The sequence below is a fragment of the Cyprinus carpio genome, chromosome B11 (assembly GCF_018340385.1).
Source record: "Cyprinus carpio isolate SPL01 chromosome B11, ASM1834038v1, whole genome shotgun sequence".
Lineage (NCBI taxonomy): Eukaryota > Metazoa > Chordata > Actinopteri > Cypriniformes > Cyprinidae > Cyprinus > Cyprinus carpio.
The window spans coordinates 11,250,808-11,265,651 of NC_056607.1; the positions used below are offsets into that span (position 1 = coordinate 11,250,808).

General features: G+C 37.2%; 1 protein-coding gene across 1 annotated transcript in view; it reads right to left on the minus strand.

Moving 5' to 3' along the window:
- The window catches only part of LOC109073420 (contactin-associated protein-like 5), an 83,691-nt gene that overhangs the window by 3,977 nt on the left and 64,870 nt on the right, over nucleotides 1–14,844 (minus strand). The window contains exons 12-21 of the mRNA XM_042733917.1: nucleotides 14,484–14,590; nucleotides 13,287–13,406; nucleotides 10,928–11,128; nucleotides 9,890–10,046; nucleotides 9,080–9,207; nucleotides 8,738–8,908; nucleotides 8,130–8,348; nucleotides 6,567–6,803; nucleotides 5,428–5,661; nucleotides 35–168 (exon numbers count right to left, since the gene is read on the minus strand). Of these exons, the coding sequence (XP_042589851.1) occupies nucleotides 35–168; nucleotides 5,428–5,661; nucleotides 6,567–6,803; nucleotides 8,130–8,348; nucleotides 8,738–8,908; nucleotides 9,080–9,207; nucleotides 9,890–10,046; nucleotides 10,928–11,128; nucleotides 13,287–13,406; nucleotides 14,484–14,590 (1,708 nt within the window). The remainder of the gene's footprint in view (nucleotides 1–34; nucleotides 169–5,427; nucleotides 5,662–6,566; nucleotides 6,804–8,129; nucleotides 8,349–8,737; nucleotides 8,909–9,079; nucleotides 9,208–9,889; nucleotides 10,047–10,927; nucleotides 11,129–13,286; nucleotides 13,407–14,483; nucleotides 14,591–14,844) is intronic.

Here is a 14,844-nt window from a genome sequence, read left to right on the forward strand (position 1 = left end):
AAAATCAGATACTGACCACTGTGTTAAAACTCACCTGGACAAGGAGCTCCTGCCCCTTTCGATTGATTTTGACCCAGTGGAAGCGTCCATCTGCTAGACTGGATGACACTGGGCTGAACGTTTCTGTTTGTTTTTCTTTGTCCAACAAGTATCGTATTTGCAGGCTGCCTGGGAAATCAGAGTAAAAGCTACTGACTTAAAGTCATAAGGTATTTGTTCGATACAATACATGCAGAGTTGTAACATGACAAGGAGAATTAATGTTTTAAATTTACAAAGTAATGGGTTGCAATGCAAATTCCAACAAGGTGTTCAAGACTCCAGTGTAAAGTGTTTTTGTACCATCGTGATCTTTTTCATGGCTACTAACCAAAGAAATAAATGAATGGATAAGAAATGTTGAGTTGAAATCATTCAGTTAAGTAAGAATAAATGATGGTATGTTGATGCAAGAAATATTACACTAGACTAAATATGTAGGAAATTGTTTGCATAGGACAATGTTTGATCATGTTTAGTGATCATAATAAAATATTGATAAATATAAAAAAGACTCTAAAGGGCCGTACACACCGGGACGAATATCGGCGTGCGTTATTCGCCAGCGTTTTTCAACGCGTTTTTTGTGTTCACACCCAAGCGATTTTCGCTGACGATGAGCCGAGTGAACATGCAAATTCATTCCCTGACATTAGATGGAGCTTAATGTAAAACAGAAATACTAGAAATACTAGTTCTCTTTTATCAAGATTTTTGTAATCGCTGTCGCGTTTGTCATATAGTTCTTTGTGTTCCGACACCAACGAGACCAGCAACTCTACATTCATCTTGCCTTGCATCTTCTTCGTCTTATTTCTTCCCGGCAGTGTAGACGCTACTTGGCGTATATCTTCTTCGCCGTTACGTATGTGTGCTCAGCAAGACAGTTTTGTGTTTGAGCGCCCCCAAGTTGTGTTTTACTGTAACTTCAGAAGCTCCAGACACGTGTGCAAAAGCGCCATTGTCATTGGTCGTATAGTTTTTGACGCGGTGCGTCAAACCAAAAAAACGAACCCGAGGCGTTTTTTTTAAAAAATGACGCTTTTACGCGTGGCGTTTTTTTTCGCGTCGGTGTGCACACTCACATTGGCGCCCTTTGTTTAGTCACGAGGCGTTAAACGTCGGCAAATATCGCGTGCGAAATTCATCCCGGTGTGAACAGGCCTTAACACTAGTGTTTTCTATTCATTTTCTATTCTATCTACTTGTTTTCTTTATTATCTATTATATAAAATGACCCTCTAACACTAGCGTTCTCTATTCTTTTTCTATGCTGTCTACTTGATTTCTTTTTATTATATATATATATATCTTGCTTAGTTGGGGTTTAAAAGACAGTAATATAAGTGATTTGACTGCACTGAGACTTTCATGAGAACAAAAATTTTACTGAATTGAGCTGGAAAATGACAGTACTGTCTTCTGTGTAGCTGCTTTATAGCTGAATGGAATTTGTTTCATTATTGATGAACTTTGCAACACCTTCACTGAGTTAAATGTAATCAACTTTGACGTTTCTTGAGCCGAATAATGACACTGTTGTGTTCTGTAGCGCTGCTTATAGCTGAAAATAACTTATTTCATAATTACTTTTGCAACATCAACACTTATTTTCCTCTTTATTATTATTAAGTTTCACAAAAAATATTAAGCAGCACAATTATTTTAAACATTAATAATCATAAGAAATGAAGGATCATGTGACACTGAAGACTAGAATAATGATGCTGAAAATTACAAAAATGCATAACAGGAATAAATTACATTTTCAAATATATTAAAATAATATAAAACAGTTATTTCAAATGGTGATAATATTTCACAATATTGCTGTTTGACTGTATTTTTTATCAAATAAATGCCACATAAAATCTTGATGAACATAAAAGACTTATTTCACTTCTTCTATAAAAACATGAAAAAATCTTACAGACTCTAAGCTTTTGAATGGAAGCTTCCAGAAATATCTGTGGCCAAAAAAAAAGCGGTTTTATTTTAGAGAGAGTGACTGAGTGCGCTTGCAAATATTTCCTCAAAATTGACAATAAAACTCTTATAGAAAATAAGACTCTTTGTACATTAATTAAGTGTTCTGTCATTTCACTGCAATCAACAATTTGTGATTTATGAATGCTTGAACATGTTTAACAATCATCTGGGATAACAGGACTAGGCAAGTCTTTGCAATCACCTCTGCACTTGAAAAGTTCTCATGTGAATAATTACTTCCCTTGTAGGTGTAACATGACTAACTCCATCTACTAGCCTTCCCTTTCTCAGCTGGGATTTAAAATATAATTAACATTAAGTAATAATATTGATTTGACTGCACTGACTCTATCAGATGAGAATGAAACTTGAACCAAGTTCAGCTGAATGATGACACTATATTGTCTTCTGTTGTTGAGCTGAATTGAATCAACATTGAACTGACTTGAGCTGAATAATGATACTATTCCCTGTCAATTTAAATTGACAAACATTTCTGTAATTAATTACTTTTTATAGTATTTGCTTGCTTCTTGGCTTTCCTTACAAATACTTTCCTTCTTTTCTGCACTGCCTGCTCCTCTCCTCAGTGCTTCTTTCTTTTTATTACCTTTCTCTCTTTTTTATCCTTCCATGTTAAAGATTGATCTGTATTGCTATCTGCGCTGCAAGACATGTTAACCAGGCATGTGTTTTCTTGATGAGATGGTGACAAATATTTTTCCACTAACTGGAAAAAAATAGAGGCGTGAAAGAGTGCTGTAAATGGTGATAAGTCAGTGGTTGCAAGCAGGGGCGTCGCTAGTGGGGGGAAAAGGGTGACAGAGTGCATATAGGGCCCAGAGGTCTGGGGGGGCCCGTGATTGCCTACTGGCCATCGGGAGCACCGGGACAATTCATTCAGGTAGTGGGCTGATCGCCAAAGTGAGGGAATATTAGGCACTGTTCTATAATTACAGCGCATGTGAAACAGCATAAAGCAAATACTCTGAAGGTGTGAAGCGGCATGACCTGATGCATCTGCCAGCCGCACATCAAAGCAGAGCATCACCCGCACATTTATTATTACTTATTAAATATTTTAAAAACAATCTAATCATGGTAATGAGGACCATTGTTTTACTTCTTGTGACCACCATCCTACTAATACTAGTCAGCTAAACTCTGGATATTAATTGAAGTAAAATGTTAATTCAATAAGAGCCTGATTAAAGACAAATATCAGTGTCTTATATAAATTAGGTACTTATTATTTACAAATAACAAAGTTCTTAAAGGGAGATTCATTTTGTCATCATTTACTCAACATCATGTCATTCCAAACCTTTATGAATTTCTTTCTTCTGTGGAACATAATTTGAGAAATTCAAGAAATTTTTGTCCATGCAGTAGAAATGAAGGGTAATCAGAATGGTTTGGTAACATTCTACAAAATCTTCTATTGTGTTCAACAGAAGAAAGTAGTTTGGAATGACCTGAGGGTGAGGAAATGATGACAAAATTTATTAGCAGTAACTTTCCAGTAGTCTAGCTCAAAATCAATGCTGTACTGTCAAGTGCTTTTCTATGAGAAAAAAATGCATTATTAATTTCTTGTTGCATTTGTTGCGAATTCAGTAATATCTGTCAGTATTTGTTTCTGTCCTGTTTTATTTATTCATTTATTTACTCCAACTGAAGGCCCTATGACCCATCAAAACATTTAAGGGGGAATTTGTGGGGAAGATGGGCTCGATTTGTCCAGGGCCAAATTTTAACCCCAGTCCAGCCGTGAACATTATTTTACATCTTACGATTGCACCTCTTACCCCCCACCCCACAGAACGTGCAAATTCAGTGCACTGGGCCCAGAATTCCTAGCGACAGCCCTGGTTGCAAGAGCCTTCCATTTAGATGCCTTTTGCTTTTTAGGGAAAGGGTGTGGGTGTTACACAGAGAGAAATAGAGTGTATGTGCATATGATGCGCTTTAATGGATATGTGTGATTTTCAAGCATATTGAGGTGCCAGGTTGATACAGCATGTCAACAGGGTGTGAAATTGAAGGAAAAAACTTGAGAAGGAATGCGGGAAAGTCACATGAGAGAAGGCAATGCCTCTATCACAATATGATTGGATATGACTGGTTATGTTCTGCTGTGATTGGTTCATGCGATAAATCCCGCCTCTTGGGTTCGTGTGCGTTCATGAATCAGTCTGAATGATATAATGCCGTTAATGGGAAGACTGATTTAAAAAAGCAAGTAAACAACTCGCACACTTAGATATGAAAGTGAAAAAAAAGTGAAAGTCGTGACATTTGCCAAGTATGGTAACCCATACTCGGAATCGGTGATCTGTGTTAAGTGAATACACAGTGAACACACACCCGGAGCAGTGGGCAGCTATATATCAAGCTGCCTGGAGAGCAACTGGGGGTTCAGTGCCTTGCTCAAGGGCACTTCAGCCATGGGTATTGAGGGTGGAAGAGAGCACTGTTCATTCACTCCCTCCCACCTACAACTCCTGCCAGCACTGAGACTCGAACCCGCGACCTTCGGGTTTACAAGTCCAACTCTCTAACCGTTAGGCCACAGCTGCCCCACATGATATAACCCCCCCATGATCAAAACAAAACTTAAAATGGCCTGAAAACATGATCTGTGCAAGTATTTAGTGAGTAATCAGCTTGGTAAAATTTTAAGTAAATCTCTGCGACCAATATTTACTGAGCTTTGATGACTGATGACCCAAAAAAATTCAAAATAGTTAAAAGTTTACTATTAAAAACAAAAGTTGAACATAAGTTAACAAATAAAATATATTGTTTAAATTGTTACTGCCTTGAGTTTGTATTTTGGAATAAATGTAAAATTCTTAAAAACACCAACTTGAAGAGATTCATACTTAGCTTTAATAAATAGTATATTGATAGTATATTGATTACATATATATATATATATATATATATATATATATATATATATATATATATATATATATATATATTTATTTATTTATTTATTTATTTTTTTGATAGTGTAAATAATGTTTATTTAAACAATAAAATGTGACTGGGACATGAGCACTTTGCCTCCTCATTTCAGAACACCAATGATGTACACACACACACACATACTCACGTTTGTTTCTGTGAGTTTCCATAGACTTCTATTACTTGTATACTGACCAAACAGTATTTTCTCAACCCTAATCCCTCTAAACCTGCATGACTTTTAACCTGTAGTATTGTGGGTGTTCATTTCTACTCAGTGAAATAAGATAATGACCAAGCTAAACAAAGGAAAAATAAACAAATAAATAAAAATGGTCCTTTTTGAAGCTTGATATAGGTTTGTAACAGGATGAGCAAATTCTGACTATTCCCCAAGGTTTAGTGGTTTAGAATATGACTTGGTACCGTTTGATGTTAGCATAACAGCCATATAGTGCTGGTCCACAGTGTGTGCTGTAAGGATCAAGGCTGGCACATGATGCGTCAAGAACCCAAACGACACTTTCTCTTGAGATTTGGTAACTTCAGCATCATGAAAACCGGCCGGTGATCTTCTGGCTTCCTCATTCAGTATTCCGGAAAATGGCTCCTGGAGAGTGTACAGGATTGAAGATCCACTTTCGAAGGAAGCTGCTAGAGCTGTGATGGACACATAAAGACAAAGCATTCCCTGGTGAACTTCTCTGATAATATCATCATCATCATCTCTATGCAAATTCAGATTGCGTGCAAACTCTATGTCTCATCTGTCATTATTTGAGCTATAAAAAAACAACAACATTAGCATTGTTTCCTCCCCAACCACAGCTGAGACCGTGGCGGAGAGGTGTCCTACTGATTCTGTCTGTCTCTTCTCATTTTCTGGTCATCTATTCTAGTTAGCAGTAAACAGCCGTGGCTTGAGCGGACCCGTTGCGACATCACATTGTAAAGAAACAAAGCCATTACATCACTAATCTGACTGACAGCCTGCTGGATGAGTATGAGGCAGACGAATGACCGCTGTAATTAAATTCCATTTGTCAGTTAAAGCTTTTTTGCCATGGCCTGTCAGCCCAGCCTCAAGGAATTCAAGGTGACTACGCCATCAAGGGCATGTTGTCATTCACCGGCGGCCGATCCTCCAGAACTAATAGAAAATAATAAGTTGTCTAAAACAGATGAAATTGAGAAATTTCTATAGAGTATATAGTGGGTTGACCTACACTCCTTTTATACACATTTTTGGTACAAACGTCTCCTATTGTGAGACTCATGCCTTATCCAACAGCTCACGGCAAGCCTTGAATTAAACCAATATTAAATCAACTCCTACAGAGTCTTAATTTAATTTCTCTCTGTAAGCTTTGATCTAATTGTGTGATTTTTTAGCGTAAATCCAATAAAAACACTTCCACCATCAGGAATGCCAACACTATGGCGTTTGAGAGCTACAAGCATCTGAGGCGTGCTTAAGTCCAGAGTGCTTGTTTCATTTAGCTCTTTTTGATTGGTGCAACAAGACCAATGAAAGCGTGCTCACCCGGAGGCCATCGTAACCTCACCTGTTCTGCAGTGTGGCCCGTCGAAGGCTGTCTGCGTGCAGTCGCAGGTGTAACTGCTCCTCTCTTCCACACATCTCCCTCCATTATGGCAGACACTGTCGCTGGTGCAGTGACCCGGGCAGCCAGAATTCACCCCCGGGGTGGTCTTTGCACGTTCATACAGGTCAAGGGTAACCCCGTTAATGGTGAGGAAACGTAAGCAGCCCAGAAATCCCCTCTGCCTAGAAGCTGTTCCTCCTAATGGGGAGAGTTCAATGATTAATTGTCATAGGTAAATTAGAAAGCCAAGGCTTTTGAAGTACATAATAGTGTCATTCTCAGAAAAACAGTTCCATTTATGTGCCATGGTGTGTGTCCCAGCTACTGACTTAATTACCTGAATTTAATATTATTATTTGATAGTTTTACTCTGTTTAGTGTGTAAACAATTTTTTTATTTGATTAATATATAACCACACTTTAACATCAATTTACATGTTCCTATTCATTCACCACTACACATTAACAGGTTTTATAGGTTACAATTTTACTTTTATTATAATTTTACTTTTTATGTTTTGTTGAACTCTCAAAAGAATGATCTGCTTTTTGTGACGCTGTATTTAAGGGAGTGACAGCATAACATTTCCTGATCATGTTTTTAAACAGATAGGTTTACTGAAAAACAGTGTTCTTGTCATAAAACATACTGACTGCAAATAATGTGGTGTGGTGTTTATGAACACAATAAAAATTTATACAATATTTTGTGAATAATTTTTTTTCCTTAAGAGATATAAGGAGACATTTACAAGCTAAATTATTTATTTGAATATAAAAAGTACTCTAGGTTTTTTAAATAAAAATTGCCTTCAAATTGTATTTATTAAATAAATATGTCATTATTTATATTTTAAATATTGAGCTAAATGCCACATGCTGTTTATTGTGCAATACAGGGCTTTTGATTATAAAGAGACCCAAAATACATTTTATTGTATATTTTAATATTTAAATTTAATTGTCTTTACTATTTCCAGCTGCTCACTCAAACAAATGAGGGACATAAAATATGCATCTTAAAAGCATCTAGAACATATAAAACAAAAGTTAAAACTTTATCATAATTTATGAACAGATCATAAGCAATAGCTGGGTTTAAATGTGCGGAATTCACTTACTGCAACTGCTTTGAACTCCAAGCCCACAGAACGGCCACAAGACCATGTCACAGTTTACTCTTAAATTTAATAAAACTGAATTTAATACTTTTAAGTACCTGCAAGGACTTACTTTTTATTTGCACACATGCTTCTAAATACATTTTACAGTTTGCACAAATATACTGTAGTCGCAAAACTGTGAGTAAAACGCTTGCACTGTAATAATATTTTTGCACTGATCTTCAACCCTGTAACATTTATCAACACCATGGTTCTTGACTTATGAATATGATCACAGATTCCTTCTATTTAAATTATCTAAATGTTCTCTGTTCCCAGAGGTATTCTTAGCTCAAGTTAAAGTACACTCAATGTTTTTTTTCATTATTAGTGACATTTGCTCGATTACATGTCTGCGCACCCACAAAGAGTTGACTGCTGAGCTGAAGACGGTAGGGTCTCTCAGATGGTGCTTCATTTAGCTTCGGCGGCAGGGAGTCAACCTGTAGAGAAGCTTCTTTCACATTTCGTTCAGCACGAATATAATGCCACTGACGATCATTCAAAGCTACAGGTGAATGAACGGTAAGGATTACTGGTCCGTCCCCTAGGTCGATAGTGAAGTTCACTGTATATGGAGCTGAAAAAGAAAGGGAAAAAAAAAAAATCACACTATGTGGTTTAAACAAATGTATTTCAATGAGGTTCATTGAAAGTTCACTGAATGTACTTCTTGAAAGGGCCTCTGAGCACTTCTTCACATCAAACATGCTGAAACTCTTATTTTCAGGTCAGACGCACCCAATATATTATCCTTAAAATGAACTATTGCGTAATTTATTTCTCTCTTTCTTTACAATTAAAATGACAAACAAATAAATAAAGGGGTTTTTTCTATATAAAACTGTTATTTTTTATATAGAAAGTAGAGTTACATTTATACTTTGAATTTAGATATTTATTTGAAAAAAAGTATAAGAAAAACAAAATTTTTTTTTTTTTGCAAGTAATGTTTAAACAAGCACTCACAACTGAGTTCCAGCCTTATGAAGTCTCTAATGCCCAGATTCTCCAAGAAGACTCCTGAGAGAACACTAGTTTTGAAAAAGAGTGAAATATCGACACTCAGTTCAGCTTGGAGGGTGGGGAAATGCAGATAGGAGGACTCCTGGTAAAAAGATGCAGAGTTCCAGAAAAATCCTGCAGCAGAGGGACAGGCAAGAAAGCACATAGCGTGTTGGAAAACAAATTGTGCACTGAATATGATAAAAAAGGTCAATCTCTTCTGCATTTTGAAATATGAAAATGTATTCTGTAGAGAGCGATATTACCCCCCATTCCCCTTTTAAATTTGGTAAACAAAACACCCACGGTTGCCATAGCAACGCAGCGGTCCAATTTGGAGCTCGGCCTGTGAGTTTGTCCGGTTTGTGTCTCCAATGGCGATCTCACTAAGGGGTAAATGGTCTTTGTAAGACAACACACCAGTATCATTTGCCCTGCAGGAGGAGAAAGAGAATGAGAGAATCAGAATGTGCAAGAGATGAGGTAATGAGTGAAAGGCTAGGAGAAGGTCTTTTTAATCTCTCTCTGATGTAGAAGATTGCCCTCCGAGGAGCGAGTGTGCCATTTGTTGCTTAAAAAACGGTAATACTTGCCCTATAGCGAGAATTAAGCTTTTTCTGCAGCAACTCGGACACTTTAACAGAACAACTAATGAAGCGTTTTAAAGTGCAATTCCTATACAGAAATTTAATCGACTAAATCTCTGCAATCTGCCTCAAATTTCTTTCGTTTTTCATGAAAAATAACAATCCTGTTGGAAAACTGCTCATACAGTGCCATGTGTGAGGGAACTTGGGCTACTTTTAAAAGGAGTTTTTTTTTTTTTGTTTGTTTGACATTAAATATATGTGACTGAAATGCCTCTACTGAAATGTTATATATTTTACCAGTGTTAAAACTGTGCTAGATGTTATGTTTTCTGAGAGATGGATACTAATAGAGGAAGCTTTGTGAGGTCCTTCATAAAAAACAAACCATATAAAACATAAAAGTGACTGGAAAATATGTATTTCTCTGATTTTGGGCTAGGGTCATTGGGCTATTTTTGACTGGCCATTGGGCTAGTTTTGTTACACAAAACTGGCAAATGTGATTCACTGTAAAATTAAGATTTACCAGGTGTCTTGGTCTGCATCACAGTTGCAGAAATAATTCATGTCCCTGCAGTTGCCATCCAAACTACAAGAGCACTGCTGGACCCCAGGCAGAAATCCTCCCCAATATGTTCTTTTCACTCCGTCTCTATCCAGCCACCATGACAGGGGAGTTCCATCTGAAAATGGACAAAATGCCCAATGGATAAGAATATTTTTGCTTATCTGACAGTAAATAATAATGTAAGTAATGACAACACTGCTTGGAGTCTAATGTAATTTAGACATGCATGATTACATCTGGTCTCCTGCCCCTGCTGGTCAGTAATGGGCATTGAGACTCCTGTCAGTCAAGTAGCTGTTATAGTATTGCTACAATGTGTCTGACCAGACATCTGCTATCACAGCAGTGCAGAGATCTGGCCAAGAGCTTAGCCAATAACAAATGGCAATCAGATATGCAAGATGTCTATAGTGCTGGAGGTTCACCATTTGAGCAATGTTTAATCAAAGGTTGATCTTTTGCTCAAAGGCTTCACTGAATCTCATTCCTTTAAATCGAAATGAACCTTAAGTATGAGCCGAGTGTTTGAGGATAAGTTAACTCCAACTCAGTTAAAAGCCTAAGCATATCAACCCCACAAAGTCAAAAGTATTAAAGCGGTGTGAGAAAAAACATGTGGAATAATTTAGCGTACCAGTGTATAATCTTTTTTAAGGCTTTATGCATGCCTTTGCAATTCAAATTCTCTCATCACGTCCCATAACCATCCCTGCATGACAAGAATTACATCCTAACCGCTTTTTAAGTGAACATCATCATTCACCATGCATCGTCGTCATGTCACTTGAGTCCCTTTAATATCTGTGGTAATAACCTGCTGTTGTGAATCATTTAGCTGTGAGGTACTTCTTTGTTCCTTTGGAACATATTAGCCGAATTTAGAGGATTAGAATTCCTGAGGTAACATAAATCACACACTTCATAAGAAAAACAACATTTTAGCACTACAGTACACAAAAACAATAAGATAGACTAGAGTAATAAAGCAGGACCAACCCCAGGTGTCAAAAAGCCGAGACTTCCTGCAACGATATCTCACTTCCTGTTGACAGTGCTCCGAGGAGGTCACGAGCGAGCGGAGATGGTATGGCGAGATGGTGTAGTTGAAGATGAGAACGAAAGGGCTGCGTGGAGTAGATCCTTGAATGTCGATAGGCCTCATGTGATCGTGCCCCACTACGGTCCAAACTTTATCTTCTGTGCAAGAAACACACACACATACACACAAAGACTGAAATCCCCATTGACTCGGATCGTGTATCAACCCTCTCAAGTCTGCACTCAATTGACCGTATGTGCTCGCGAATGAAAATGAGAGATTAACGGAGTGATGGAGTCGTATGCAAATATTAAGCAGAGAACAGAAGGTCACTCATTCAGGAGAGTGTGAAATGATGAGAGTATGGTAGTCTACGCTAGCACCTTTCCCTATGCAAATTGAAACGATTTTCTTGCCAGTGCTTGTTGGCGTCGCCTGAGAGAAAAGGTCTATTGGGACTGGTATAAAGGTATATTGTGACTTTGGATCTTTAAATGCATTCACCGTGACAAAGCTAACTTTGCAATCTGGCTAAAGCTCAATGAAAGCTAACTTTGTAAAACAAAGCCAGCTTAGCCGCGCCAACATGCAGCAGGTGGTCAGAGTGTATGACAGTTTCCCAGTGCTTACTTTTCTCCGCTCAGCTTGCAGCTCCAATAACCTCAGATACAACGCCTGCTGCCTATGAAACTAAGAAAAATGAAGCTATCAGTCGCAGCTAGTACGCGTCTCTGCAGGCAGACATGCTCCTTGACTTTTTTCTTCCTTCACCTGCGTTCCTCCCTGCTGCTGACATAATGGGGCTTGAATTTCCCTGCATAATGATATAATGTATTACAGTCTTATCACAGAGACAAATCAGTCTAGCATCTGATGCAGCAGAGAGGAATGTCAGAGGCCAAAAACCAAGGTCGGTGAAATTGGTGATGAAACCTAACAGGAGATGTGAGAAAATGCATTGCTCCCTGCGATAGAGGATGCATCTGCTTGCCCCCACATGTCTTGGTAGGAGCTACAGTATATCTTGATATATCAAAACCAGTTATAAAGAGTTCATTTCTAGATATCAGTTCCAAAATATACTTGCAATTTTTATAGAAAAAGACTGTAAAAATGCTACAGTAAAACCTGTTAATTGGTTAACTGTAAGTTACCTTACCAAATACACTGGTTTATTTTTTTATTTTGTTTTGTAAAATACTGTCAAATGTTTTGTTTTTCAAATTACCATATAATTCACACTAAAAGTATTGGTGGCACATCACATATTATTATATTTTATTAGAATTGTTTCGTCCTATTTATGTTATCAGCAGTGTACATTAGGGCCTTTTAGGTTATATTTCTGTTCTTTAGTTTATGTTTATTAATTTTTTATGGACAGGCCAATTACAATGTACTCTGATTCGTCATGTGGCTTACTATTGTGCCATATGTATTATGGTATACATATCAGTACATTCATATCAGTAAAAAAGAATTTGGTTGAAGTAGTTTGGTATATTATCTCACTTATTGAAATAAATTCTATTAATTCTGTTATACATGGAACTACCACGGTTGATAGATGTTTATTAATTTATTAATGAATTACTTTTTTTTTTACTATAAATGTAACATTTAAGTTTAAGATATTTAAATGTAATTTTTTTTTTTTTACACTGTAAAGTTACTATAAAAAAATACTGTATAAGGTCAAATTCATTAAACGTGTGCAGGCATCAAGCAAAAACCTGCATCTCTCACTAATCTCCTCCAAACCACCCAAGTGCGCAGTGTCTAGCAATCGAGACAGGAGTCATTGCTTAAATTATGATTAAGTGATGGAAAACTAATAATCCATCATATATCAATGAAAATAAACAGTGCTATCAGTAGACACAAATTATTCCCTCACAGTCTTGGGATAACACAAAAACATCTTAACCACAGCAATATCACACCATCTACTAAATGTCTTGGTAACACTCATCATCTGCATCATTGGATAGCTGAATCAGGGATGTTTGTGTGGTGCCTGAGCAAAAAATCTGCCTCACTGGAGACTCCCTAGAAGGAGGGTTTGCCAACCCTGATCCAACCTGCTGAACTAGACAGCCGCATGAGATGCTGAACTCACTTAATGAGATGTGTGATTTCTCTAGGCAGTCCCCCACACATGCTGAGGTCACACCTGTCCATGCACTGAATCGGGTTTGTAAATGAGAAATGCTGAGCTTTGAGCTTCATCATTCAATAATGTGAAAGATGATGAACATCAGTGTATAATATGTCTAGAAATGTGCAAAGCTGAGTATGCATAATTGGGTCAGTCACCTGCCATGGTGCAGTTGACTTGAGTGTGCTCTAGAGGTCCACTCCCATCAAGGTCGATTGTAAACACACTCGACTGGCTTCCTGTTTTTCTGAAGGCCTCGCAGGATCGCTCATATATTGCTGAAAATGATGAATCATAGAAATGATGGAAATAAATCTGCTGCTGTTTTTATGTTGTGCTTAATTACAGAACGCTTGCATTTTGGCACATCTGCATGCTTGGCACAGGGATACTGAGCCTGTAGGAAGTAAACACAAGTTTACCTTGAAGTTTAAAGTGTAATCATATAAGATAAATTACACATGTCAACGTTTGCTATTCAGCAGTATACTTCAGACAGAGCATTCTGCTTGAATGCCATTAATAGTAGATATCTGTTAAATCAGTCACACATAAAAAGTGTTGACATGGAAATGAGTCTTCTTTCATTTAAATTAAATTAATATTCCTAACAATGGCATAACCATTTCAAACAGTTAATTTAGCAAACAGAGGTAATTATTGTTTTCTTGGGACCCGTTCGTCATGACAGAGAAGTCCTCTGTGCGGTAGAGTGAGCTAGTTTGCTGCATGTGTGGTTTTGCTGACAGTGAATCGCACAGCAGGACTTGTAAAAAGGAAATATCATATTTCTCACACTTTTAAAGCAATACATCTAACAGATGGCATTGTCATGCCTCTCTCTCCTCCAGAGAACATGTACAGTCATGAGCGTATGATAAAATGTTGCATGTGGTGGCAGATAAAAACATATTGATCCAACAAATTTGATTACAGCAAGGAACTGTCAAAATATATCTGCCAAAATAATTACAGCTTACTCAAAATACCATCATAGACACAGATGCCAAAATGAAATGCTAAAATGGTGAGTGCGCAGTTTCAAATCATCATTACATGACACATAGGCTTGCAGCTGTGATTCATTATGTACACTCTAATTAATCTTGATGATTTAAAGATAAGAAGTAAGCAGCATTGGACTAATCCAATAAGTATAGTTTTAAATAATAAATACAGTTTATATTAATGATAAAAACAACAATATGGGGAAGGACGGACCTTGCCAACTTTACAGAAACATAATAACAAATTAATTGAGTAATTGAATTGAAGTAATTGAATTAAAAATTTAGTAGGGTACTTTCTCCCTAATTATGCAGGCATGGGCTTTTTTGGGGCTTTGCATAACTCACAGCTGTGGCAGGTGGCTCCTGTGTATCCTGTTCCAGAACAGTCACAGTGAAACTGGTCCCATGACTGGATGCATTGACCACGGTGTTCGCACAGATTGGGCAAACACCTGTTGGGATGAACATGTTCAACTGCTGTGATCATTTCTGTTTTTAAACAGCTTAATTTCTAATAGAATTGCTCATTCTCATCCCAGCGTTTTATCATTATATGTAGCTTATCCTGCACATTTGTGTTACAGACAGCTTATTGAGCAAACTCTGTAATAAGTATAAGTGGTTTAAGATAATTAATTGTCAGGTTTTCCACCAAAATGTGTATAAAAAAGGCAAAGAAATTCTGTAAATTCCATCTAGGTCTGGT